The 26320-nt window shown below is 42.2% G+C and overlaps 1 protein-coding gene across 1 annotated transcript in view; it reads left to right on the top strand.

The window, feature by feature from the left end:
- The window catches only part of LOC109889958 (E3 ubiquitin-protein ligase NEURL1), a 61092-nt gene that overhangs the window by 5369 nt on the left and 29403 nt on the right, over window positions 1-26320 (top strand). The window contains exons 2-3 of the mRNA XM_020481821.2: window positions 9627-9874; window positions 10589-10910. Of these exons, the coding sequence (XP_020337410.1) occupies window positions 9627-9874; window positions 10589-10910 (570 nt within the window). The remainder of the gene's footprint in view (window positions 1-9626; window positions 9875-10588; window positions 10911-26320) is intronic.

Below are 26320 nucleotides of genomic sequence, written 5' to 3'. Positions count from 1 at the left end.
GTCGATTATTGCTCATCTTTATGAAGGGTGTCAATAATTGTGGACCCACTTTATATATTGTTTCTATATTCAATATGAATGCATATATATATATATATATCTTTAACCAAAGCCTAAAGGTGTGTGTGTGTGTGTGTGTGTGTGTGTGTGTGTGTGTGTGTGTGTGTGTGTGTTTGTGGAAGGAAGGAAGCTAAAGTAATTCCACTCCCGAAAAATAGTAAAGCACCCTTTGCTGTCGCCAACAGTCATCCAATCAGTTTGCTGCCTGTTCTTAGTAAAACTGATGGAGAGAATTGTGTTGGGCCAAATACAATGCTATTTTCACAGAACAAGTTAACTACTGACTTTCAGCATGCATACAGAGAAGGTCACTCAACTTGTACTGCACTGACTTAGATGACTGATGATTGCTTAAAATAAATGCATAATAAGGTGATCGTTTTAGCTGTACTGTTAGATTTCAGTGCAGCCTTTGATATTATTGATCATAAACTGTTATTGAAAAAACTCACTTTCTTTGGATTTAAATAACCTGCCATCACATGGTTGGAGAGTTATTTATCCAATAGATCCCAGAGAGGGTTCTTCAATGGAAGCTTCTCTAACATCAGATATGTACAGTGCGGTGTCACTCAGGGCAGTTGGCTTGGGCTGTTACTCTTTTCAATTTTGACAAATTATTTGCCACTTGTCTTACACGAAGCAAGAATCACTGTATGTGGATGATTCCACACTCTACATGTCAGCACCAAAAGCCAATGAGCTCACTGAAATTCTAAATAAGGAGTTATCAGTATCAGAATGTGTGATTAATAATAAACTGGACTTAAATAGGCTGCCTTCATAAAGTATTCACACCCCTCGACTTTTTCCACATTTTGTTGTGTTTCAGCCTGGATTTAAAATTGATTAAATTGAGATGTTTTGTCACTGGTCTACAATGTTTTGTCACTGGTCCCATGGAGCTCAGTTGGTAGAGCATGGTGTTTGCAATGCCAGGGATGTTGGTTCACTTCCCACAGGGGACCTGTATGAAAATGTATGCACTCACTGCTGTAAGTTGCTCTGGATAAGAGCATTTGCTCAATGACTAAAATGTAATACTAAAAGCATTGTAATTTGGTTCAAAAATGTAGCCAAGATCTTAACCTCAATGGTTATTGTCCAGAAGCTATTTTTGGTCATAGGAAACAATGGCAGAAACATTGTGTACAAAAAATAAATTAACAAAATAGCAGAATTGGTCAGGAGCCCGTAAAACAGCTATCCATTGCAGCGTAAATCTCCATGCAGCACTGGTCTCTCTGCTACTACACTGCAAGCGGTACCGATGCACCAAGGCTATAACCAACAGGACCCTGAACAGCTTCTACCCCCAAACAATAAGACAGTTAAAAAAAACATTTTTTTTATTTCGCCTTTATTTAACCAGGTAGGCTAGTTCTCATTTGCAACTGTGACATGGCCAAGATAAAGCATAGCAATTCGACACATACAACAACACAGAGTTACACATGGAATAAATAAAACATAGTCAATAAAATAAAACAAAAAGTATATATACAGTGAGTGCAAATGAGGTAAGATAAGGGAGTTAAGGCAATAAATAGGCCATGGTGGCGAAGTAATTACAATATAGCAATTACACACTGGAATGGTAGATGTGCAGAAGATGAATTTGCAAGTAGAGATACTGGGGTGCAAAGGAGCAAGATAAATAAATAAATACTGTATGGAGATGAGGAAGGTAGATAGATGGGCTGTTTACAGATGGGCTGTGTACAGGTGCAGTGATCTGTGACCTGCTCTGACAGCTGGTGCTTAAAGCTAGTGCGGGAGATATGAGTCTCCAGCTTCAGAGATTTTTGCAGTTCTTTCCAGTCATTGGCAGCAGAGAACTGGAAGGAAAGACGACCAAAGGAGGAATTGGCTTTGTGGGTGACCAGTGAGATATACCTGCTGGAGCGTGTGCTACGAGTGGGTGCTGCTATGGTGACCAGTGAGCTGAGATAAGGCGGGGCTTTACTTAGCAGAGACTTGTAGATAACCTGTAGCCAGTGGGTTTGGCGACGAGTATGAAGCGAGGGCCAACCAACGAGAGCGTACAGGTCGCAATGGTGGGTAGTGTATGGGGCTTTGGTGACAAATGGATGGCACTGTGATCTACTGTATCCAGTTTGCTGAGTAGAGTGTTGAAGGCTATTTTATAGATGACATCACCGAAGTCGAGGATCTTTAGGATGGTCAGTTTTACGAGGGTATGTTTGGCAGCATGAGTGAAGGATGCTTTTGTTGCGATATAGGAAGCCAATTCTAGATTTAATTTTGGATTGGAGATGCTTAATGTGAGTCTGGAAAGATAGTTTACAGTCTAACCAGACACCTAGGTATTTGTTGTTGTCCACGTATTCTAAGTCAGAGCCGTCCAGAGTAGTGATGCTGGACGGGCGAGCAGGTGAATAGCATGCATTTAGTTTTACTTGCATTTAAGAGCAGTTGGAGGCCACGGAAGGAGAGTTGTATGGCATTGAAGCTCGTCTGGAGGTTAGTTAACACAGTGTCCAAAGAGGGGCCAGAAGTATACAGAATGGTGTCGTCTGCTTAGAGGTGTACCAGAGAATCACCAGCAGCAAGAGCAACATCATTGATGTATACAGAGAAGAGAGTCGGCCCGAGAATTGAACACTGTGGCACCCCCATAGAGACTGCCAGAGGTCCGGACAACAGGCCCTCCAATTTGACACTGAACTCTATCAGAGAAGTAGGTGGTAAACCAGGCAAGGAAATCATTTGAGAAACCAAGGCTGTTGAGTTTGCCAATTAGAATGTGGTAATTGACAGAGTCGAAAACCTTGGCCAGGTCGATGAATACGGCTGCACAGTAATGTCTCTTATCGATGGCGGTTATGATGTCGTTTAGGACCTTGAGCGTGGCTGAGGTGCACCCATGACCAGCTCTGAAACCAGATTGCATAGTGGAGAAGGTACGGTGGGATTCGAAATGGTCAGTAATCTGTTTAACTTGGCTTTCGAATCTCAGACGATACGAAAGAGAGATTGAATAGGCTATTAATAGGGGTTGCAACAATTTCGGCAGATAATTTTAGAAAGAGAGGGTCCAGATTGTCTAGCCCGGCTGATTTGTAGGGGTCCAGATTTTGCAGCTCTTTCAGAACATCAGCTATCTGGATTTGGGTACAGGAGAAATGGTGGGGGCTTTGGCGGGTTGCTGTTGACGGTGCCGGTCAGTTGACCGGGGTAGGGGTAGCCAGGAGGAAAGCATGGCCAGCCGTAGAGAAATGCTTATTGAAATTCTCAATTATAGTGGATTTATCGGTGGTGACAGTGTTTCCTAGCCTCAGAGCAGTGGGCAGCTGTGAGGAGGTGCTCTTATTCTCCATGGACTTTACAGTGTCCCAGAACTTTTTTGAGTTAGTACTACAGGATGCACATTTCTGTTTGAAAAAGCTAGCCTTAGCTTTCCTAACTGCCTGTGTATATTTGTTCCTAACTTCCCTGAAAAGTTGCATATCACGGGGGCTATTCGATGCTAATGCAGAAAGCCACAGGATGTTTTGTGCTGGTCAAGTGCAGACAGGTCTGGAGTGAACCAAGGACTATATCTATTCCTAGTTCTAAATTTTTTGAATGGGGCATGCTTAATTAAGATGGTGAGGAAGGCACTTTTAAAGTATAGCCAGGCATCATCTACTGACGGGATGAGATCAATGTCATTCCAGGATACCCCGGCCAGGTCAATTAGAAAGGCTTGCTCGCAGAAGTGTTTTAGGGAGCGTTTGATAGTGATGAGGGGTGGTCGTTTGGTCGCAGACCCATTACGGATGCAGGCAATGAGGCAGTGATCGCTGAGATCTTGATTGAAAACAGCAAAGGTGTATTTGGAGGGCGAGTTAGTTCGGATGACATCTATGAGGGTGCCCGTGTTTACAGATTTGGAGTTGTACCTGGTAGGTTCATTGATCATTTGTGTGAGATTGAGGGCATCAAGCTTGGATTGTAGAATGGCCGGGGTGTTAAGCATGTCCCAGTTTAGGACACCTAGTAGCACGAGCTCAGAAGATAGATGGGGGGCAATCAATTCACATATGGTATCGAGGGCACAGCTGGGGGCAGAGGGAGGTCTATAGCAAAGTGGCAAATTTGTGAATTTTTAGAAGTAGAGCTCGAATTGTTTGGGTACACACTTGGATAGTAATACAGAACTCTGCAGGCTATCTTTGCAGTAGATTGCAACACTGCCCTCTTTGGCAGTTCTATCTTGGCGGAAAATGTTATAGTTAGCGAAGGAGATTTCATTTTTTTTGTGGTTTTCCTAAGCCAGGATTCAGACACGGCTAAGACATCCTGGTTGGCAGAGTGTGCTAAAGCAGTGAGTAAAACAAACTTAGGGAGTAGGCTTCTAATGTTAACATGCATGAAACCAAGGCTTTTACGGTTACAGAAGTCAACAAATGAGAGCACCTGCGGAGTGGGAGTGGAGCTAGGCACTGCAGGACCAGGATTAACCTCTACATGTCCAGAGGAGAAGTAGGATATGGGTATGGCTAAATGCTATACGAACTGGCCGTCTAGCACGTTCGGAACAGAGAGTAAAAGGAGCAGGTTTCTGGGCACGATAGCATAGATTCAAGGCATAGTGTACAGACAAAGGTAAGGTAGGATGTGAGTACATTGGAGGTAAACCTAGGCATTGAGTAATGATGAGAGAGATATAGTCTCTAGAGACGTTTAAACCAGGGGTTGTCATCGCTTATGTAGGAGGTGGAACAACATGGTTGGTTAAGGCATATTGAGCAGGGCTAGAGGCTCTACAGTGAAATAAGACACTAATCACTAACCAGGATAGGAATGGACAAGGCTTATTGATATTAGAGAGAGGCATGCGTAGCCAAGGGAACATATGGGTCCAGTGAGTGGTTGGGCTGACTGGAAACACGGCGATTCAGATAGTTAGCAGGCCGATGCTAAAAGTTAGTAGACCGGGGCTAAACAAGCTAGCAGTTAGCAGACCGGGTTAGCAAGCAAGCAGTTAGCAGGGGCTAGCAGTTAGCAGACCGGGGCAAGCAAGTTAGCCTTTGGGGGACGTTGCGATGGGGGTAAGTCTGTTTTTGCCTCTTCGTGCGGTGACGTTGATAGACCAGTCGTGGAGTTAGTAGGGTTCCAAGTAGCTCTAGGTAGCTAGAAGGCCTAGCAGGTTAGCAGAATGGGCCTTCAGCGGACATTGCGCCTGAGGGGCCTGTTGGAATCCTCGGGCAGATTATGTCGGTATTCCAGTTGTAGAGGATCGGCGGGGTTCCGTGCCCCGTACCGGCAGGAGAAGGGGTCCGGAAATTTTAGCCCAGGAATGGGCTTCGGTGGTAGCACAGGAGCCCTGTCCGTGCTAGCTTCAGGCTAATTGGTGCTTGCTCTGGGATGGAAACGCTAGCCAGGAGTGGTCACCCGGGATTGCGGTTAGCTAGTTGTGAAGATCCAGATGAAAATGTTCGGAGTTTGCGGTATGAATCCGGGGATATGGAGAGAAATAGGTTTGTTATGCTCTGGTTTGAGTCACGTTGTTCGAACTGGCGAGAGCTTTCCGAGCTAAAGGTTAGCTGATGACCGCTAGCAATGTTTTGCTAACTGATAGCTGGTAGGTAGTTAGCTGGCTAGCTTCAGTTGAGGGATTCCAGATCCGAAGTAAATAGAAATACTTTAGAAAAAAACAGATCCATGCCACATTGGGTGAGGCGGGAGAGTATTTAGAATTTGTTTAGAAATATTTAGTCCAGGTAGCTATTTGGTTAACTATTTAACTAACTTTTTGGACTCATCACATGCACCGCTGCTATGGTTTTTTATCCACTTTATTCCTACTTATATGTACATATCTACCTCTTACCTTGCACATCGACTCGGTACTTGTACGCTGTGTATATAACTAAGTTATCATTACTCATTGTGTATTTATTATTACTTTTATTACGTGTTTTACTTTTCTATTATTTATATTTTTATTTATTATTATTATTTATATATTTGTATCTGCATTGTTGGGAAGGGCCTGTGTGTAAACAATTCATTGTTGTTTATGAAGCATGTGACTAATTCAGATTTATTTGAGTTGTACATAAAGGGTGTGACCATTGAGCAAACTGAGGAAGCTAAACTCCTAGATATAACATTGTATGGTCAATTATCACGGTCAAGACCTATTAATAAAGTTGCTGGGGAGAGGTATATCTGTTCTAAAAATATATTCTGCATTTTTGACACAAATCAACTGTACTAGTTGTTCAGGCTCTGGTCTTGTCCCATCTTGATTACTGTCTGGTAATAATGTCAAGAGCAGCAAAGAAAGACCTAGCTCAAAACAGAGCAGCACGCCTTGCCCTTAACTGCACATACAAAAGTAACATCAACAACATGCCAGTCTTTCCTAGTTGAGTGTTGACGAGAGATTAACTGCTTCTCTTCTAGTTTTCATTAGAAATATTACTGTGTTAAATTCCAGATTTTCTGCATAATCATATAACATACAGCTCAGACACCCATACTTACCCAACAAGACATGTCACCAGGGGTCTTTTCACAGTCCCAAGTCCAAAATGAATTCACGGCAACGCACAGTATTATACAGAGCCATAATTGCACGGAACTCCCTTCCATCTCCACTGAAGCAAACAGCTAAATTACCTTAAAACAATCGATAAAACATCTCGTGGCACAATAGAGACTGAAATGATACACACACACACACACACCTTATTCTTTAGTTGTATTGTTTGAATATCATTGTATTTTTGCTAAATTTGTGTAACTTTTCTTGTCTATCAGTGTTTTGCTTTGTTACTTGTCGTTTTTGTGTGGTCCCCAGGAAGAATAGCTGCTGCTTGGGCAAAAGCTAATGGGGATCCGAATAAACCAGTGCCAAATTGGCAAAATGTGGAACAACAAAAAAATTAATGGTGTGACAGGAGTTTACCAATTACTGATATTACCTAATTCTGTGAGTTTTTCGCAGCTGTACAATTTCTCTCTGGTTACCAAGCAGCTCTTATCTCAGGTTGGCAGGTAGCCTAGTGGTTAGAGCATTGGGCCAGTAACCAAAATGGTTGCTAAATCGAATCCCAGAGCTGACAAGGTAAAAATCTGTTGTTCTGCCCCTGAGTAAGACAGTTAAACCACTGTTGCTAGGACATCGTTGTAAATAAGAATTTGTTCTTAACTGACTTGCCTAGTTAAAAAAATATGTATTTTCATCCAAGGAGAAAATCAAGATGACTAACAGACCTATCTTTTTGTTTGCACTTGATGTTGGATTTCTGAAAATAGAGTGAGTTAAATGGTTCTTCAAGAAACATACAGGTAATAATGGAAATGAGGGATACGAAGTACAGTTCAAGTCAGAAGTTTACATACACCTTAGCCAACTACATTTAAACTCAGTTTTCACAATTCCTGACATTTAATCCTAGTAAAAATTCCCTGTCTTAGGTCAGTTAGGATCACCACTTTATTTTAAGAAAATGAAATGTCAGAATAATAGTAGAGAGAATTATTTATTTTAGCTTTTATTTCTTTCATCACATTCCCAGTGGGTCAGAAGTGTACATACATTCAATTAGTATCTGGTAGCATTGCCTTTAAGTTGTTTAACTTGGGTCCAACGTTTCGGGTAGCCTTCCACAATTTTGGCCCATTCCTGACAGAGTCAGGCCAGTTTTGGCCCATTCCTAACTGAGTCAGGTTTCTAGGCCTCCTTTTTGTAGGCCTTGCTCACACACACCTTTTCATTTCTGCCCCCAAATGTTCTATAGGATTGAGGTCAGGGCTTTGTGATGGCCACTCCAATACCTTGACTTTGTTGTCCTTAAGCAATTTTGCCACAACTTTGGAAGTATGCTTCTGGTCATTCTCCATTTGGAAGACCCATTTGTGACCAAGCTTTAACTTCCTGAATGTTGCTTCAATATATCCACATAATTTTCTTACCTCATGATGCCATCTATTTTGTGAAGTGCACCAGTCCCTCCTGCAGCAAAGCACCCCCACAACATGATGCTGCCACCCCTGTGCTTCACGGTTGGGATGGTGTTAATCGGCTTGCAAGTCTCTCCCTATTTCCTTTAAACATAACGATAGTCATTATGGCCAAACATGTGTCGAACTGCTTTGCTTTATCTTGGCCAGTTGTAAATGAGAACTTGTTCTCAACTTGCCTACCTGGTTAAATAAAGGAGAAATAAAAATAAAAATAAAAAGTTTTAATTTTGTTTCTTCAGACCAGAGGACATTTCTCCAAAAAGTACGATCTTTGTCCCCATGTGCAGTTGCAAACCGTAGTCAGTTTTTTTTATGGCTGTTTTGGAGCAGTGGCTTCTTCCTTGCTGAGCGGCCTTTCAGGTTATGTCAATCTTGGACTTGTTTTATTGTGGATATAGATACATTTGTACCTGTTTCCTCCAGCATCTTCACAAGGTCCTTTGCTGTTGTTCTGGGATTGATTTGCACTTTTCTCACCAAAGTACGTTCATCTCTAGGAGACAGAACGCATCTCCTGCCTGAGCGGTATGATGGCTGCGTGGTCCCATGGTTTTTATACTTGCGTACAATTGTTTGTACGTGGTACCTTCAGGCTTTTGGAAATTGCTCCCAAGGATGAACCAGACTTGTGAAGGTCTACACTTTTTTTCTGAGGTCTTGGCTGATTTCTTTTGATTTTGCCATGATGTCAAGCAAAGAGGCACTGAGTTTAAAGGTAGGCCTTGAAATACATCCACAGGTACACCTCCAATTTGACTATCAGAAGCTTCTTAAGCCATGACATAATTTTCTGGAATTTTCCAAGCTGTTTAAAGGCACAGTCAACTTAGTGTATGTAAACTTCTGACCCACTGGAATTGTGATACAGTGAATTATAAGTGAAATAATCTGTCTGTTAACAATTGTCAGAACAATTACTTGTGTCGTGCACAAAGTAGATGTCCTAACCGACTTGCCCAAACTATAGTTTGCTAACAAGAAATTTGTGAGGTGCTTGAAAAGCGAGTTATAATGACTCCAACATAAGTGTATGTAAACTTCTGACTTAAACTGTATATTTAAAGCAGGTGCTTCCACACAGGTGTGGTTTCTGAGTTAATTAAGCAATTAACCTCTCATCATGCTTAGGGTAATGTATAAAAATGCCGGACAGGGCATGAGTTGTCACTGAATGGTAGGATGAGCATGAAAATGATGTAAACCATATGCTATGGCCGTTTGTCAACCATCATCAACAAAACACCAAATTATGGAATTTCTCACGTGCGAATGGTGTCGCATCCCTCCAATAGAGTTCCAGACACTTGTAGAATCTATGCCAAGGTGCATTGAAGCTGTTCTGGCTCGTGGTGCCCAACGCCCTATTAAGACACTTTATGTTGGTGTTTCCTTTATTTTGGCAGTTACCTGTACACCCAGTCATCGCCACGACATTGAGGAAAGGCAGTTTTTATTGATTGTGTGAATGCTGCTAATGCATTGTTATATTGGCTTTGTGCATATTTAAACAGTGGATGCCATAGTAATGTTCTTTGTAGATCCGTATATCTACAGTAACTCCCCCTATGCTTCCTCCTTTTCAGATTCTCTGGGTGGCCCCTTCCCCACCACATCCCACCGCTATCACCATAAGCCCACCAAGCAATGTCTGCCCGTCCTGCAGTGTGGGAGCAGCCTGTCCTCTTTTCCCCTGCTCTTCCACCCCAGTGCCAAGGGCTCCCAGATCATCATGGACGTGGCCCAGAGGACCGTCAAGAGGCAGGCCAGCTTCTGCAATGCCATCACCTTCAGCAACCGGTCCATTGCCCTGTACGAGCAGGTCCGCCTCAAGGTATGGACAGACTGGGCAGTGGACCATGGTTATCAGCACACTGTCTTTCCTTCCTTTCTTTTAGCCTAACTGTTTTCCATTTATTTGTTTGTCTGTCTCTCTCACTCACTGTGTGTTTTGCCTTCATTATTCCCCTGATTCTGTGTGGGCCAAAACAGCTTAGCCAAAGTTTCCACTTCACCTATCAGTCCATCTATGTCTCAAGTGAAAGAGCAGGGGAAGCATTGCCATGTGAGCCACTGTTATCTTGCATGGTGAAAGAAGTGTAAATAGAGGTTTTAAATGAGACAAGACAAGAATATCCCGTCTGATGATAAACAGACATACAATATGTGTTTATTTGTGTTGTTGTTTACCATTTGGTTTGTAAAAGTTTTAACATATGGCCAACCATAATGTATTTTGGTAAATCTTAGGTTAACACAACTAATGGAATGGACTTTAGGTCATTCACCAGCTTAACTCCCTTCATCAAAATTGAATTGGGGTGGCAGGTAGCCTAGTGGTTAGTGTGTTGGGCCAGTAACTGAAAGGTTACTAGATCAAATCCCCAAGCTGATAAGGTAAAAATCTGTTGTTTTGCCCCTGAACAAGGCAGTTAACCCACTGTTCCTAGGCTGCCATTGTAAATAATAATTTGTTCTTAACTGACTTGCCTAGTTAAATAAAGGATAAATAAAAAATTGTACAAACCCATTACCTGTTCCCCTCCAGATCACTAAGAAGCAGTGCTGCTGGAGCGGAGCCCTGCGTCTGGGCTTCACCTCCAAGGACCCGTCCCGCATCAACCCAGACAACCTGCCCAAGTACGCCTGCCCAGATCTGGTCTCCCAGAATGGCTTCTGGGCCAAGGCCCTGCCCGAGGAGCTGTCCAATGAGGGTAATGTCATCTCCTTCTGGGTGGACAAGAAGGGTCGTGTGTTTTACCGCATCAATGGCTCCAGCCCCATGCTGTTCTTCAGCGGGGTCCATGCCTCCGAGACACTCTGGGCTCTCATAGATGTCTACGGACTGACACGAGGGGTCCAGCTACTGGGTAAGTTTCACAGGGAGAGGGGAAAGTGTTATGGGGGTTAATGACGTTCCTTGCCAAATATTATTCCAATTCATTTTGATGAATTTCCCAAATTGACTAATGACAGCAAGTGGTGGTTAAATATTTAAAATTGTATGTGCTGGTGTGTGTGTTTGCGTGAGGTTGGTTGTTTGGTGATGTTACTTTTGTACTACTGCTCTACCTTTCCCACACACCATCATTCCAAAATACTCCAATGGAAAAAAGATGGAGAGAGATTAGAAAGGTTGCGTAGTTACACTGTTAGCATAAAGGAAATGCCACCACAGTGGAATTTGAGAACCACTGGAAAACAAAGCATCTATTCTGAAATGCCCTGTTTGATGGGTTTACCCCAAACACTTGAAACTAATTCAGGAAAAGTTTCCCATCCAACAGATTTTGAAAAGTTGAAGAACATTTTTGTAATGTATAGGTAAAGTTTTTTTTTACCAGTATCTAAAGATTTACCCAGTTTGAGAGCTGGTCAACTGATTAAAATTGATAGGAGCGCAGTCAAATTTTTTAAACTGAAAATAACTACAGTGCTGTGAGAAAGTACACTACACAAAATAGTGGATAAGGCCATTTCAGCCACACCCGTTGCTGACATGCAATCTGCATAGCCAAACATTGGCAGTAAAATGAGATGAGCCTGAGGGGTCTTCTAGACCAACATTGCTGCCCCTGCCATTTAAGTAAGATCTGTTACATCACTAGGCTCTCTTCCTACACAGATATCAATACAGGAAGGCATGGTTATTGTATTCATGAACTGCTGATGTTAATGACTCACTTAGCTAAGGCTCATCCAAAGCCCTGAGAAAAGGTTTTCTCTAATACAGTAGAGCACACCAGCATGGGCGTTTTTGAATTGTTCAGTATATACAGAATATTATCATGGTTGAGTGCCATCTCTATTCGGTATGCTCCTACATGCAATCGTATACCTAACCACTGTACTTTTAGAGCAGAAATAGAGGGTATTAGGAGTATATTCTGGCAAATAGGTTGGTTGGTGGAGTTGTTTTTACAAGTGATCAGTTATGTTGCAATGAGTCCCGTTGTAGTGAATATGCTGTCTAACTTTCCCCTTTTGGAAATAAATTAATTTAGCTGTATTTCAAGTATGTTTTACATTTTCAAATTAAATTTGATCAAAGCATGTTTAAAAAGGTTCACTCCTTTTATTTCACAAGGTCAAGCTAACCTTTTTATCTGAAGTTCCTGAATGAAAAGCCTGTTAAGGGAACTAAAACCCTAACACGGAACCCAAACCGGCTGCACGCATGCGCCATCGTGCATAAATTTATTTTGTCCCCCTACACCAAAAGAGATCATGACACGCAGGTTAAAATATCAAAACAAACTCTGAACCAATGACATTAATTTGGGGACAGGTCGAAGAGCATTAAACATGTATGGCAATTTAGCTAGTTAGCTTGCACTTGCTAGCTAATTTGTCCTATTTAGCTAGCTTGCTGTTGCTAGCTAATTTGTCTTGGGACATAAACATTGAGTTGTTATTTTACCTGAAAAGCACAAGGTCCTCTACTCCGACAATTAATCCACACAGAAAATGGCCAACCAAATCGTTTCTAGTCATCTCTCCTCCTTCCAGGTGTTTTCATCTTTGAAATTATATAGTGATCCATCCACACTTTCATAGTATTACCACAACCACCGGCAAAACAGTTTGGTTATACCCACGTGGGTGATTGAAAGACAATGAGGAGATGGCACATGGGTACCTGCTTCTATAAACCAATGAGGAGATGGGAGAGGCAGGACTTTCAGCGCGATCTGCGTCAGAAATAGAAAGGAGTTCTATTTTAGCCCTTGGCATTGCAGACGCTCGTTGGCGCGTGAGCGGTGTGGGTGCAATAATTGAATAACATGGATTTCTACATGTATTTTGTGACGCTCGCGCACTTGACGTGTCCGGTCTCGTCAGCATGTTAAGTCTCAGCATGATGAGATGAATCAGTGAGTTCTTGTCAGAAAAAGATAATGGCACCCCTAAATATTATGATTCAGGTCATTATACATTATATATACAAAATTATGTGGACACCCCTTCAAATTAGTGGATTTGGCTATTTCAGCCACACCCGTTGCTGACAGGTGTATAAAATCGAGCACACAGCCATGAAATCTCCATAGACAAACATTGTCAGTAGAATGGCCTCATCCGCTAACTAGCTAGCCATTTCACATCGGTTACACCAGCCTAATCTCGGGAGTTGATAGGCTTGAAGTCATAAACAGTGCAATGCTTGAAGCACAGCAAAGAGCTGCTGGCAAAATGTTTGAATGTTTGAATGAATGCTTACGAGCCTGCTGGTGCCTACCATCGCTCAGTCAGACTGCTCTATCAAATCATAGACTTATTTATAACATAATAACACACCGAAATACGAGCCTTAGGTTATTAACATGGTCGAATCCGGAAACTATCATCTCAAACAAGACGTTTATTCTTTCAGTGAAATACGAAACCGTTACGTATTTTATCTAATGGGTGGCATCCATAAGTCTAAATATTCCTGTTACATTGCACAAACTTCAATGTTATGTCATAATTACGTCAAATTCAGGCAAATTAGTTTTCAACGAACCAGGCGGCCCAAACTGTTGCATATACACTGACTTTGCGTGCAATGAACGCAAGAGAAGTCACACAATTTCAACGGGTTAATATTGCCTGCGAACCTGGATTTCTTTTAGCTAAATATGCAGGTTTAAAAATATATACTTCTGTGTATTGATTTTAAGAAAGGCATTGATGTTTATAGATAGGTACACATTGGAGCAACGACAGTCCTTTTTCGCGAATACGTACCACATCGATTAAATGCAACGCAGGACATGCTAGATAAACTAGTAATATCATCAACCATGTGTAGTTAACTAGTGATTATGATTGATTGATAGTTTTTTATAAAATAAGTTTAATGCTAGCTAGCAACTTACCTTGGCTTACTGCATTTGCGTAACAGGCAGGCTCCTCGTGAGGCAGGTGGTTAGAGCATTGGACTAGTTAACTGTAAGGTTGCAAGATTGAATCTCCGAACTGACAAGGTAAAAATCTGTCGTTCTGCCCCTGAACAAGGCAGTTAACCTACCGTTCCTAGGCCGTCATTGAAAATAAGAATGTGTTTTTAACTGACTTGCCTAGTTAAATAAAGATTAAATAAAGGTGTAAAAAAAAAAAGATTGGCCAAATCGGTGTCCAAAAATACAGATTTCCGATTGTTATGAAAACTTGAAATCGGCCCTAATTAATCGGCCATTCCGATTAATCGGTCGACCTCTAGATTCAAGATCTTGAACAAATTCTGGCCTTAAATGTCCATGTACTCTTATCTCCCCCGGTACAGCCAGAAAAGAACTGGCCACCTCTCAGAGCCTGGTTCCTCACTAGGTTCCTTCCTAGGTTTCTGCCTTTCAAGGGAGTTTCTCCTAGCCACTGTGCTTCTACATCTGCATTACTTGCTGTTTGGAGATTTAGGCTAGGTTTCTGTATAGCACTTTGTGACATCTGCTGATGTAAAAAAAAAGCTTTATAAATTGAATGCCCATGATGTTGGAATGCGATGTTCGACGAGCAGGTGTCCACATACATTTGATCATGTAGTGTATTTGCCCCCTTTCTGATTTTCAGTTTTTTAATATTTGTTTATACTGAATGTTATCAGATCATCAACCAAAACCTAATATTAGATAAAGGAACCTGAGTTTACAAATAACAAATTAAATTATTTTATTTATTTAGTTAACAAATTTATGAAACACCCAATTCCCCTTTGTGAAAAGGTAACTGCCCCCTTACACTCTAACTGGTTGTGCCACCTTTAGCTGCAATGACTGCAACGAAATACTTCCTGTAGTTGTTGATCAGTCGCTCACATCGCTGTGGAGGAAATTTGGCCCACTCTTGCATGCAGAACTGCTTTGTGGGTTTTCAAGCATGAAAAGTTATACTTTCGCCCAAAAAGTTATACTTTTGACTCATCTGTCCATAGAACGTTCTTCCAAGAGTATTGGTGATCATCCAGGTGCTTCCCGATGCTTTTTGGCAAACTTCAGTCAACGTTTTGGGCGACATGGGTCCCCATTATGCCTGGCGAAAACCAAACACTGCATTCCACAGTAAGAACCTCATACCAACAGTCAAGCATGGTGGTGGTAGTGTGATGGTTTGGGATGCTTTGTTGCTTCAGGACCTGGATGACTTGCCTTAAAACCTCTACAGGATTGGTGGGTCCCTAGTGGGACTGTTGAGCTAACGTAGGCTAATGTGATTAGCATGAGGTTGTAAGTAACAAGAACATTTCCCAGGACATAGACACATCTGATATTGTCAGAAAGCTTAAATTATTGTTAATCTAACTGCACTGTCCAATGTACAGCAGCTATAACAGTGAAAGAATACCATGCTATTTTTTGAGGAGAGTGCACAGTTTTGAACATGAAAAGTTATTAATATACCAATTAGGCACATTTGGGTAGTCTTGATACAACATTTTGAACAGAAATGCAATGGTTCATTGAATCACTCTAAAACATATAGTGGCCAAAATCTAAATTGTGCCTGGGCTGGCATAATACATTATGGCCTTTCTCTTGCATTTCAAAGATGATGGTACAAAAAATACTCTGTTCTTTTACCAGATCTAATGTATTATATTCTCCTACATTAATTTAACATTTCCACAAACTTCAGTGTTTACTTTCAAATGGTATCAAGAATCTACATATCCTTGCTTCAGGTCCTGAGCTACAGGCAGTTAGATTTGGGTATGTCATTTTAGGCGAAAGAGAATTCTACAGGATAATTTCAGGCCATCCATCTTTGAGCTGAAGCTGAAGCACCGCTGGGTCATGCAGCAATACAATGATCCAAAGCACCCAATCAAATGTACATGAAAATTGTTAAAAATCAACAAATTTGAAGTTTTGGAATGGCCTCGTCAAAGTCCAGACCTAATCCCAATTAAAATGTTGTGGTAGGACTTGAAACGAGCAGTTCATGCTTGAAAACCCACAAATGTCGCTGAGTTAAAATAGTTCTGCATGCAGGAGTGGGCCAAAATTCCTTCACAGCGATGTGAGAGACTGATCAACAACTACAGTAAGAGTTGCAGTAAGGGTTGCAGTCATTGCACCTAAAGGTGGCACAACCAGTCATTGAGTGTAAGGGGCTAATTACTTTTTCAAACAGGGTAATTGGGTGTTGCAGATCTTTGTTCATTTAAATAAAATAAGTATATATTTTTTTTGTTATTTGTAAGCTCAGCTTCCATTTATCCAATATTAGGTTTTTGTTGAAGATCTGATAACATTCAGTATCGAAAATATGCAAAAAGGGGGAAATACTTTTTCACAGCACTGTATATTACTGTAAAGTAGTGGTAGTATCTCTTCCTAGATTTTGCTTAATCCTAAATTGCTCTTGTCAGAGTACAATTTTGTTTACTAAACATAATCATCACCCCTCATGGAATTAACTTTCAAACATCCCAATAATTCAATCAACATGGACTCATTTCCAATAATGATCCTCCCTCTCTATAAGGAATGGAGGCTGTCATCACCATTAATATAAGAAAAGAATAGAAAAGGCTCCCATATATTATAGATAATACCATTTAAACTCATTTCTGGCAGTGCTAGTTGACAGCAAGCAGTGTGCTATCTGCTGTTGGGCTGTTTGGTATCCAGCGCTAGAGTGAGACTATCTGGAGTTCAGTGGGCTCGCGACGAGCTGTGATGACACACTGTGCATAGCTCTTGTTCCTCGACAGACATTAAGGAAAGATGATGTCAGGAAAATGGCGTGACTGAAGCCATTTTCCCAGACAGGAGAACAAATACAGTGTTCTCACTGAGCTAAGAAAGAGAATGTTGTGTTAGCACTGTGGAAATCACATCTTCAGCATTGGGTCTCCAGTCGGCTTTGTGTCTTTACCTAAACATAATCATATGCAATCCCCATTTTAACAGTGATCTACAAACATTCCATTTCAAATATATCCTTGATTTAAAAAAATTGAATGTCCAAGTAGATTCTGCCTTTATTGTAGGTTTTCAGAACAGCAGCTCTCCATATTACTGTTACCTACGAGAGACTCAAGCCTTGTTGCCCCCTACATGTCTACACTTACTATACGTGCCTACACTGACCTACAGAAACAGCAGAGCAGCCTTAGCACTCAGTCAGCTGAAGGGTACTTCACTATCAGGCTTCTTCTATAGCCTAAGAACGTCACCAGTCAAGAGCATGGTATATCTCAAAGCCCTAGTATTGCCCCGTTGGCCGCAGTTCAAGCAGCACTTAGTGCCTGAAATATGGGGCGGCCACATCAAAGACTGCCCCGGTGAACTGGCACATGTGCTCAGTTTCCTAACGGGGGACATTTTGATTCTTAATGATGCTTACACTAGGAGCTGACATTAACGCTAAGCCAGCTGATAAAGGCAGACACATTTCACCTGTTGTGCGTGAAGCTATTTATCATACAATCTGTCGGGAGGTTGGTCCTATAGACTGGCTCCAGCTGTTTTCTGCAGGGACCAAATGGGGCGAGTTTAGCGAACAAACAATGCTTTGGAATAAGTGATTTTGGTTGTTCAAGTAAACACGTTAAACAAATGGAAAATGTGGGAAATGAATGAGGACCATTTTCACATTGATTCCACACTTTATAGTCTCTGGTGACCTACATTACGTGATATATATATATATATATATATATATATATATATATATATATATATGTCAGGAAATGTATAAAATATGAGTAGCTTAAAATTTGATCTAATGTGACCAATTCCATCTCCTAAATCTTGAGCAGCTCCACCACCGAGCCCTGACTCTCTTCCATCTGCGTGACAATATCTTGTCTTCAAATGAACTTCAATCCAATTTTCACTCTGTGTTCCAGTCAGAGATGCATACTCAGTCTCGGTGCATAAATGTAGCTACCCATTTCCTCTCTGGTGCCTTGCCTTTCACGTTTGATGGATTGATTTTAAAAGTGTCCCTGATCACATGTCTGGCCAGATCAGTGTAACTGTAGCAGTTCCTCAGTACCAGCCCCAAGGAGACTGCTCTGTGCTATAAATGCATTTCCCATCATATGTGTTGTGAGGCGAGACTTGAGTGATGTGGGTAGTGGCACAACGCTATAGTCTAAGATACCGTGGATCGCGTGTGTAAATAAAAGCAGTACAGTAGAGAAGGAGTGGAACGTACTAGAGTTTAATAAGTCACTGCCTGTTCAATTCAGTTCAATTCCACATCATATGCAGACACCATTGCCCCTAGGGTCATGTAGTGATCTGGGACTTTGCTTTAACATGTCACATAGAGATAAAGTAAACACATTTCTGCAATAAATCAAATCAAGCTTTTTTCATAAAGCCCATTTCAGACATGGAATGCAACGCAATGTGCTTCACAGGAAAATAAAAACATATTTAAACATATTTACTACACAACAAACATAAGAGGATGAAAAAAACTAAAGAATGACAATAAAAACTGAAATGCTAAGGAAAACCAAAGCTAAAAATGTGTGTGTTTTAAGATCTCTTTAAAATGTGGCCACAGTTTCGGCCGCCCTCAGGTTCTCTGTTAGGCTATAACAGAGGCTGGGGGCATAGTAACTACAGGCTGCATCTCCACTAGGCTTTGGGTTAGTTAAAAGGCTAGTGCCAGAGGACCTGAGGGACCTACTGGGAACATAACTCCAAAAGCATGTCTGACATGTATTGGGGTGCACAATTGTAAATTGATTTAAAAACCAATAGAAGAATCGTAAAAAATTCTAAAACTCACAGAGACCGGTGTAATGTGTGATCTCCGTCTGGTCTTGGTCAGTACTCACTCTACAGCATTCTGTATGTTTTTGCAATTGACCAAGGACTTTTGTGGGTAGACCAGACAGGAGAGCATTACAGTAGTCAAACCTGCTTGTAAAATAAGCATGGATGAGTCTCTCTGTATCAGCCTGAATATACAGAACATTAGTAGTACATAAAATATCCAAAGAATACATTTCTGTTGAATTGACCAATGAGTTCAGTGATTTCGGGCTGTTATCTTGTTTTTAGTACCAGTAGTGGTGTTCATGTTGTCTGCCTTCATGGGGTGTTACGACACAGGATCTAAGGATCTCTAGTTCTGTTTCCTCTAAGGCTGCTACAGTAACAGGGCAGTGTAGCTCAGTAGCTAGCCACCCATGTGAGAATTCAAAGGTGATCCAGAGACTGGTGAGACTACTTGAAAGCCGAGATGGTGTTGCATAACCAGTGAAGCTAAATTAATCTGCCGGAATCAAACTGAGCCTGAGGGCTCTTCTAGGCCAACATTGCTGCCCCTGCCATTTAAGTAAGATTTGTTACATCACTAGGCTCTCTTCCTACACAGATATCAATACAGAAAGGCTTGGTTATTGTAGTCATGAACTGCTGATGTTAATGACTCACTTAGCTAAGGCTCATCCAAAGCCCTGAGAAAAGGTTTTCTCTAATACAGTAGAGCACACCAGCATGGGCGTTTTTGAATTGTTCAGTATATACAGAATATTATCATGGTTGAGTGCCATCTCTATTCAGTATGCTCCTACATGCAATCGTATACATAACCACTGTGTTTTTAGAGCAGAAGTAGAGAGTAATAGGAGTTGTTTTTACTAGTTATCAGCTACTGTATGTTGCAATGAGTCCCGTTGCAGTGAATAACTTTCCCCTTTTGGAGAGAAATTAATTTAGCATTATTTCAAGTTTGTTTTGACTTTAAAATAGTTCTGTTTTTTAGAGTAATGATCAAAGCATGTTTAAAAAGGCTCACTCCTTTTATTTCACAAGGTCAAGCTAACATTTTTATCTGAAGTTCCTGTATGAAAAGCCTGTTACGGGAACAAAACCCTAAGTCTCACCCTGATTAGATGAATCAGAGAGTTCATGTCAGAAAAAGGTAACGGCACCCCTAAATATAATGATTCAGGTCATAATACACTATATATACAAAAGTATGTGGACACCCCTTCAAATTAGAGGATTCGGCTATTTCAGTCACACCCGTTGATGACAGGTGTATAAAATCAAGCACTCAGCCATACAATCTCCATAGACAAGCATTGGCAGTAGAAAGGCCTTACTGAAGAGCTCAGTGACTTTCAATGTGGCACTGTCATAGGGTACCACCTTTCCAACAAGTCAGTTCATCAAATTTCTTCCCTGCTAGAGCTGCCCCGGTCCACTGTAAGTGCTGTTATTGTGAAGGGGAAACGTCTAGGAGCAACAAGAGCTTAGCCATGTAGTGGTAGGCCACATAAGCTCACAGAACGGGATCGTTGAGTGCTAAAGTGCGTAGCGTGTAGAAATCGTCTGTCTTTGTTGCAACACTCACTATCGAGTTCCAAACTGCCTCTGGAAGCAACTTCAGCACAATAACTGTTTGTCGGGAGCTTTATGAAATGGGTTTCCATGGCCGAGCAGCCGCACACAAGCCTAAGATCACAATGCACAATGTCAAGTGTTGGCTGGAGTGGTGTAAAGCTCACCACCATTGGACATTGGAGCAGTGTAAATGCTTTCTCTGGAGTGATGAATCACCCTTCACCATCTGGCAGTCCGACGGACAAATCTGGGTTTGGCGGAGGCCAGGAACATGCTACCTGCCCCATAGTGCATAGTGCTATTTTTTATTGTTCAGGCTTGGTCCCTTAGTTCCAGTGAAGGGAAATTTTAATGCTACAGCATCCAATGACATTCTAGACAATTCTGTGCTTCAAACTTTGGCAACAGTTTGGGGAAGGCTCTTTCCTGTTTTTAGCATGACAATGCCCCTGTGCACAAAACGAGGTACATACAGAAATGGTTTGTCGAGATCCGTGCGGAAGAACTTGACTAGCCTGCACAGAGCCCTGACCTCAACCCCATCAAGCACCTTTGGGATGAATTGTAACGCAGACTGCGAGCCACGCTTAATAGCCCAACATCAGTGCCTGACCTCCCTTATGCTCTTGTTGCTGAGTGGAAGCAAGTCCCCGCAGCAATGTTCCACATCTAGTGGAAAGCCTTCCCAGAATAGTGGAGGCTGTTATTACAGCAAAGGCAGGACCAACTCCATATTAATGCCCATGATTTTGGAATAAGGTGTCCACATACTTTTGGTCATGTAATGTACCTCCCTTTCGTGGCTGAAAATGGTGGGAAATCACACAGCTTTTTAACGACATGAACGGACTATGTGCTAATCTGACTGAAACCAAAGTTCTGTTCTATAACACAACTGTTTGTTTATGGGACAATCATAGAATTAGGAATTAGAATCATTTAATAGGATCTCTATAGATGCAGTGAAGGAGTCAATGGAGCACAGATGTTCCATTGACCAGATTGGCACACATTCAACAAATCTGATCTAACAAAGTGGATATTCATCAAATCTGTCATTATTTATTGTTATTATTTCTGTATTGTAACAGGCCCACAATGTAGTTACTTAAGTCCGATTTGTCTGTTTTCGCTGCATGTAGAAGTAATCCCTTTTCAGGTTTAGAAGAAGTGACTGCTAAATGCTAACTCCCGTTCGTATGATCTGGTTAGCATAGCTAGCATACAGAAATCGGTGGTGGTAGTCAGTCTTTTTTAACTGTAATACAGTTGGAAATGATGACATGAACCTGTGATGGCGTTGACATCCATACAAGCGTTAATGTCAGATTTTTACCTCAACATAGTGTGAAATACACATACTGTATAAACAATAGCCTAAATGTAAGCACATTTTGCTGGGGGACAATGAGGAGACTCTGAATCTTTCGCCCACGGTCCTTTCCCCCATGTGTTTCCATGGCAATTCCATTGTTTTGGTCGATTTCAATTGACCTCTTTACCATATCTATGGGAACAATGCTCATGAGACTGTGGCATTCAGGCAGTGTCTCACAGGCAGGGTTGCCAGGTTTAGTTAAAATTGACCTCTGAAAACCTGCCACATGGCCTGAAAACTATCCCAAATGTTTCGCAGTAAGAGAAGAGTTTCCACATTTATCCAATAAACCCTTTTTATTGAGCGAATTAAGAAGGAATATCAACGTCATTTTTAACAACGTAGCCAAAGAAGCAAAATGTGGATTTCCATCAAATTAATTATTGCAAGTTTAAGAATGTCGCGAGAGAAGTTAAATCGCCCTTATTAAACTCTCCAGATCAGTTTAATGAATGTATGTCGATGTAACATGTTTTAACTGCTATGATTAAGCAACATGAAGGTGTGGTATATGGCCAGTATACCACTGCTAATGGCTGTTCTTAGGACAAAGCCATTGGCCGTGGTATATTGGCCATATACCACAAAGAACAGCCCTCAGCTGCCGTGATATACTGGCCATATATCACAAACCCCTGAGGTGCCTTATTGCTATTATAAACTGGTTACCAACATAATTAGAGCAGTAAAAAAGTATGTTTTTGTCATTCCCCTTGTACATGTCTGCTATACCATGACTTTCAACCAATCAGCATTCAGGGCTCAAACCACCCAGGTTGTAATTGTAAATGAATCCCATTTGTGCATGTGCATAACTATAGATAAACCCGACAGAGTTTGAATGATGAAAGTTGGACAAAGGATCTCAATCTCTGTGCAAGAAACATTTGGACAAACTTCAAAAAACAAATGTTAGGCTATTTTCTGGCAATTGTGACATTATTATGTGCCAGATGTTAAGAGTACAAACTGTTATAAATGGCGTATTTGCGAGATTGAATTGTAATTTCAACAGGCATAGGCTACAAAAAATCTGCATTTTATAATTGTAACTTTGCCATGGTTTGCTGAGCCAGATGCGGGTAGCCTATAGCCCCTGATTGGCCAATATCTAATTTCAGGGGAAAGTCCACAAACTGACATTAAATGTGGAGAATGATACATTTGCGATTGAGCTGTGACAACGATAATAATGAATCACTTCTGATTTAATTAACTAAACATGGTCATTTAAAAATGGCGTAATACTACAAGGCTACAACAACGGACTCCGGCCTCAAACCTGAACCTATAGGGGAGGGTCCGGGTGGGCATCTACTCTCGGTGGGGCTCCGGTGCGGGATGCAGACCCCGCTCCGCTTGAGGCTCCCCACACTTCGGTGGCGCATCTGGTGCAGGGATCATCGCCGGGGCCTCCGGTCCGTAGATCGTTGTTGGGGACTCCAGGCTAGGAACCCACCCTGTAAGATCCGGACTGGGGAGCGTCGCTGGAGGCTCCGGACTGGGGACCATCGCTGGAGGCTCTGGACTACGGACCGTCGCTGGAGGCTCCGGACTGGGGACCGTCGCTGGAGACTCCGGACTGCAGACTGTCGCTGGAGGCTCTGTGCCATTGGTCACATGGGTGCATGGAGCTGGCACAGGATATACTGGACCGTGGAAGCGCACTGGAGGTCTGGAGCGTAGAGCTGGCACAACCCGTCGTGGCTGAATGCTCACTTTAGCCCGGCAAGTGCGGGGCACTGACACAGGACGCACTGGGCTGTGCAGGCGCACTGGAGACATAGTGCGTACAGCCGGCGCAGGATATACTGGGCCGTGGAGGCGGACTGGAGGTCTGGGGCGTAGAGCTGGCACAATGCGTCCTGGCTGGATGCTCACCCTAGCCAGGCAACTGTGGGGTGCTGGCACAGGACGCACTGGGCTGTGAAGGCGCACCGGAGACACAGTGCACAGAGCCGGTGCAGGATATCCTGGGCCGAAGAGACGCACCGGAGACCATGAGCCTGAACTGCTGAATGCCCACTCTAGCACGGCAAATGCGGGGAGCTGGCACAGAGCACACTGGGCTGTGAATGCGCACTGGAGACACAGTGCGCAACACCGCATAACACGGTCCCTGACCGGTCACACGCTCCCCACGGTAAGCACGGGGAGTTGGCTCAGGTCTAAACCCTGACTCCAATCTCCCCGTGTGCCTCCCCAAAATATTTTTGGGAGCTGCCTCTCAGGCTTCCGTCATTGACGTAACTCCTCGTATTGTCGCCGTTCCTCTCTCGCTGCCTCCATCTGCTCCCATGGACGGCGATACTCTCCGGCCAGGGACCTTCTCCATCCAGGATGTTCTCCCTTGTCCACTCCTCCTGGCCACGCTGCTTGGTCCGTTTTTGTTGGGAACTTCTGTAGTAATTCAAAAAACACTCAAACAAAATAGAAAACGAAAACACACAGCTCTGTCAGGCCACAGTAACTAAACAGAAAACAAGATCCCACAACCTAATGGTGGGAAAGGGCTGCCTAAGTATTATCCCCAATCAGAGACAACGATAGACAGCTGCCTCTGATTGGGAACCACACTCGGCCAAAAACAAAGAAACAGAAAACATAGAATTTCCCACCCGAGACACACCCTGACCTAACCAAACATAGAGAATAATAAGGATCTCTAAGGTCAGGACGTCACAATTATTACATCTGTTTGCCAGCTCCAGGTAAGCTACACAAGTGGCACAAATGGATTTGCATTGACTCCAGTGATATTGTCATTTCAATATATATTTATTGTATAAAATAGTAGGCTACAGTAGCCTGCAATGGCATAGAAATGAATAGCCAACTTGATAGTCAACAGATGCAGATGTAGCCTATCACTCTCCACATTTAATGTAATTACTTTTTCCCCGTAACACAAGCACGCGAAGGAGTTCCATAACTTCCATTTAAAATTTCCACTCGCTCAGCGCTCCAGACCCTAGAACTGATCAAAACCCTTCCCTTGATACTGTTATGTATAAGAAAAGTCAACATTAGAATGCAGTTTACTTTAAACCACCTCTGAGCAAATGTATATAAAGAGCTCTAGTGCACCTAAAGTTGTTTTCTAATGCTTTGTCGCCATTCTATAATTTCTAGTGAGTTAATGTTTTATGGAAAAAGGGTGTCTCCATAAATCTAAATAGCCTACCTACAACTGGTAAAAATGTGTCACGACTGGCACGTGTGATGGCTCTGTCTCCGTGACTCAGCTGCTTCTGCTGCAGAACCTCTCAACCAGTGCTCCCAATGCACACACACCCCTCCAGGCCCTCCCCCTCTCCACCATTCACTCACTCACTCACTCACTCACTCACTCACTCACTCACTCACTCACTCACTCACTCACTCACTCACTCACTCACTCACTCACTCACTCACTCACTCAATAATGAACAACATGCTCATGCCTGATAGTCATAAGCAGCAGGTCACAGTTCTATATATACATCTTCCTGGATGGTTGGGAGAAGTTGCTCTCGGAGGATGTGTTGGTACCATTCTTTATTTATGGCTGTGTTCTTAGGCAAAATTGTGAGTGAACCCAATTCCTAGGCTGAGAAGCAACCCCACACATGAATGGTCTCAGGATCCTTTACTGATGGCATGATACAGGACTGATGGTCCTGATGGTCCTGTATCATTGCAATTAATTGCAATTAATCTGATCACTCTTCATAACATTCTGGAGTATCATACAAACTGAGGCAGCAGACTGTGAAAATTAATATTTGTGTCATTCTCAACTTTTGGCCACGACTGTAGCTTAAGAAACAATGTTCATTAAATTAATAACAGATGACAATATTCTGACTATCTCTGACCCTCACTTAGACAATACCTATATAACATTTACAGAGAAGACAGAAATGGGAGGGAGGGGGTACCTTGTCAGTTGTACAACTAACTGCATTCAACTGAAATGTATCTTCTGCTTTTAACACAACCCCACTGAATCAGAGAGGTGCGTGGGGCTGTCTTAATCAAAATTACAGATTGCCTCTTATCCGCTCGTCGTCCCCTTATGCCATAGTTTGTACATCTCAATTGTCAGTAGAGACCACATTTGTTTTAGCAAGTCAGCCATATCAGCTATGTTTTTTTTAAAGGCAGAAAACAAGGCTGAATGAACTGTTTCGCTGCCAGACAAGGCTCTGCTGATAGCCATGTGTAACAGTGGTAAGGTGATGGGACTGCTGTTGGGACTCTGTTGTTGTGACAGCTTTATGTAGGCCCTAACAGTTTGTGGGCACCGTTTGTCACCGTTATAGTCCAATTAATGTATTGTTTAGTGTTGTGTTGTGTAGTGTCTTTGCTGGTATGCATCTACATTTTTTTGTTTTTGTTTGCCTCACCAAAATCGCCACTGTATATATATTTTAAGACAAATGCAATGGTGGCCGCGACATCTTTTTCAAAGTAGCCCAATTTAGCGAGAAAACCGTGAACATGACAACACTGCTCACAGGTGTTGCTGTGTTCTTACACAACCTGGTCTCAGAGCATTTCGTATTATTCTGTAAGTAAATCCAAGACACTCCCTTTAGTATGATACAGTGCATTTGGAAAGTAT

Source organism: Oncorhynchus kisutch, linkage group LG4, assembly GCF_002021735.2.
Source record: "Oncorhynchus kisutch isolate 150728-3 linkage group LG4, Okis_V2, whole genome shotgun sequence".
Classification (NCBI taxonomy): domain Eukaryota; kingdom Metazoa; phylum Chordata; class Actinopteri; order Salmoniformes; family Salmonidae; genus Oncorhynchus; species Oncorhynchus kisutch.
This window is presented reverse-complemented; position numbering and strand designations above follow the sequence as displayed.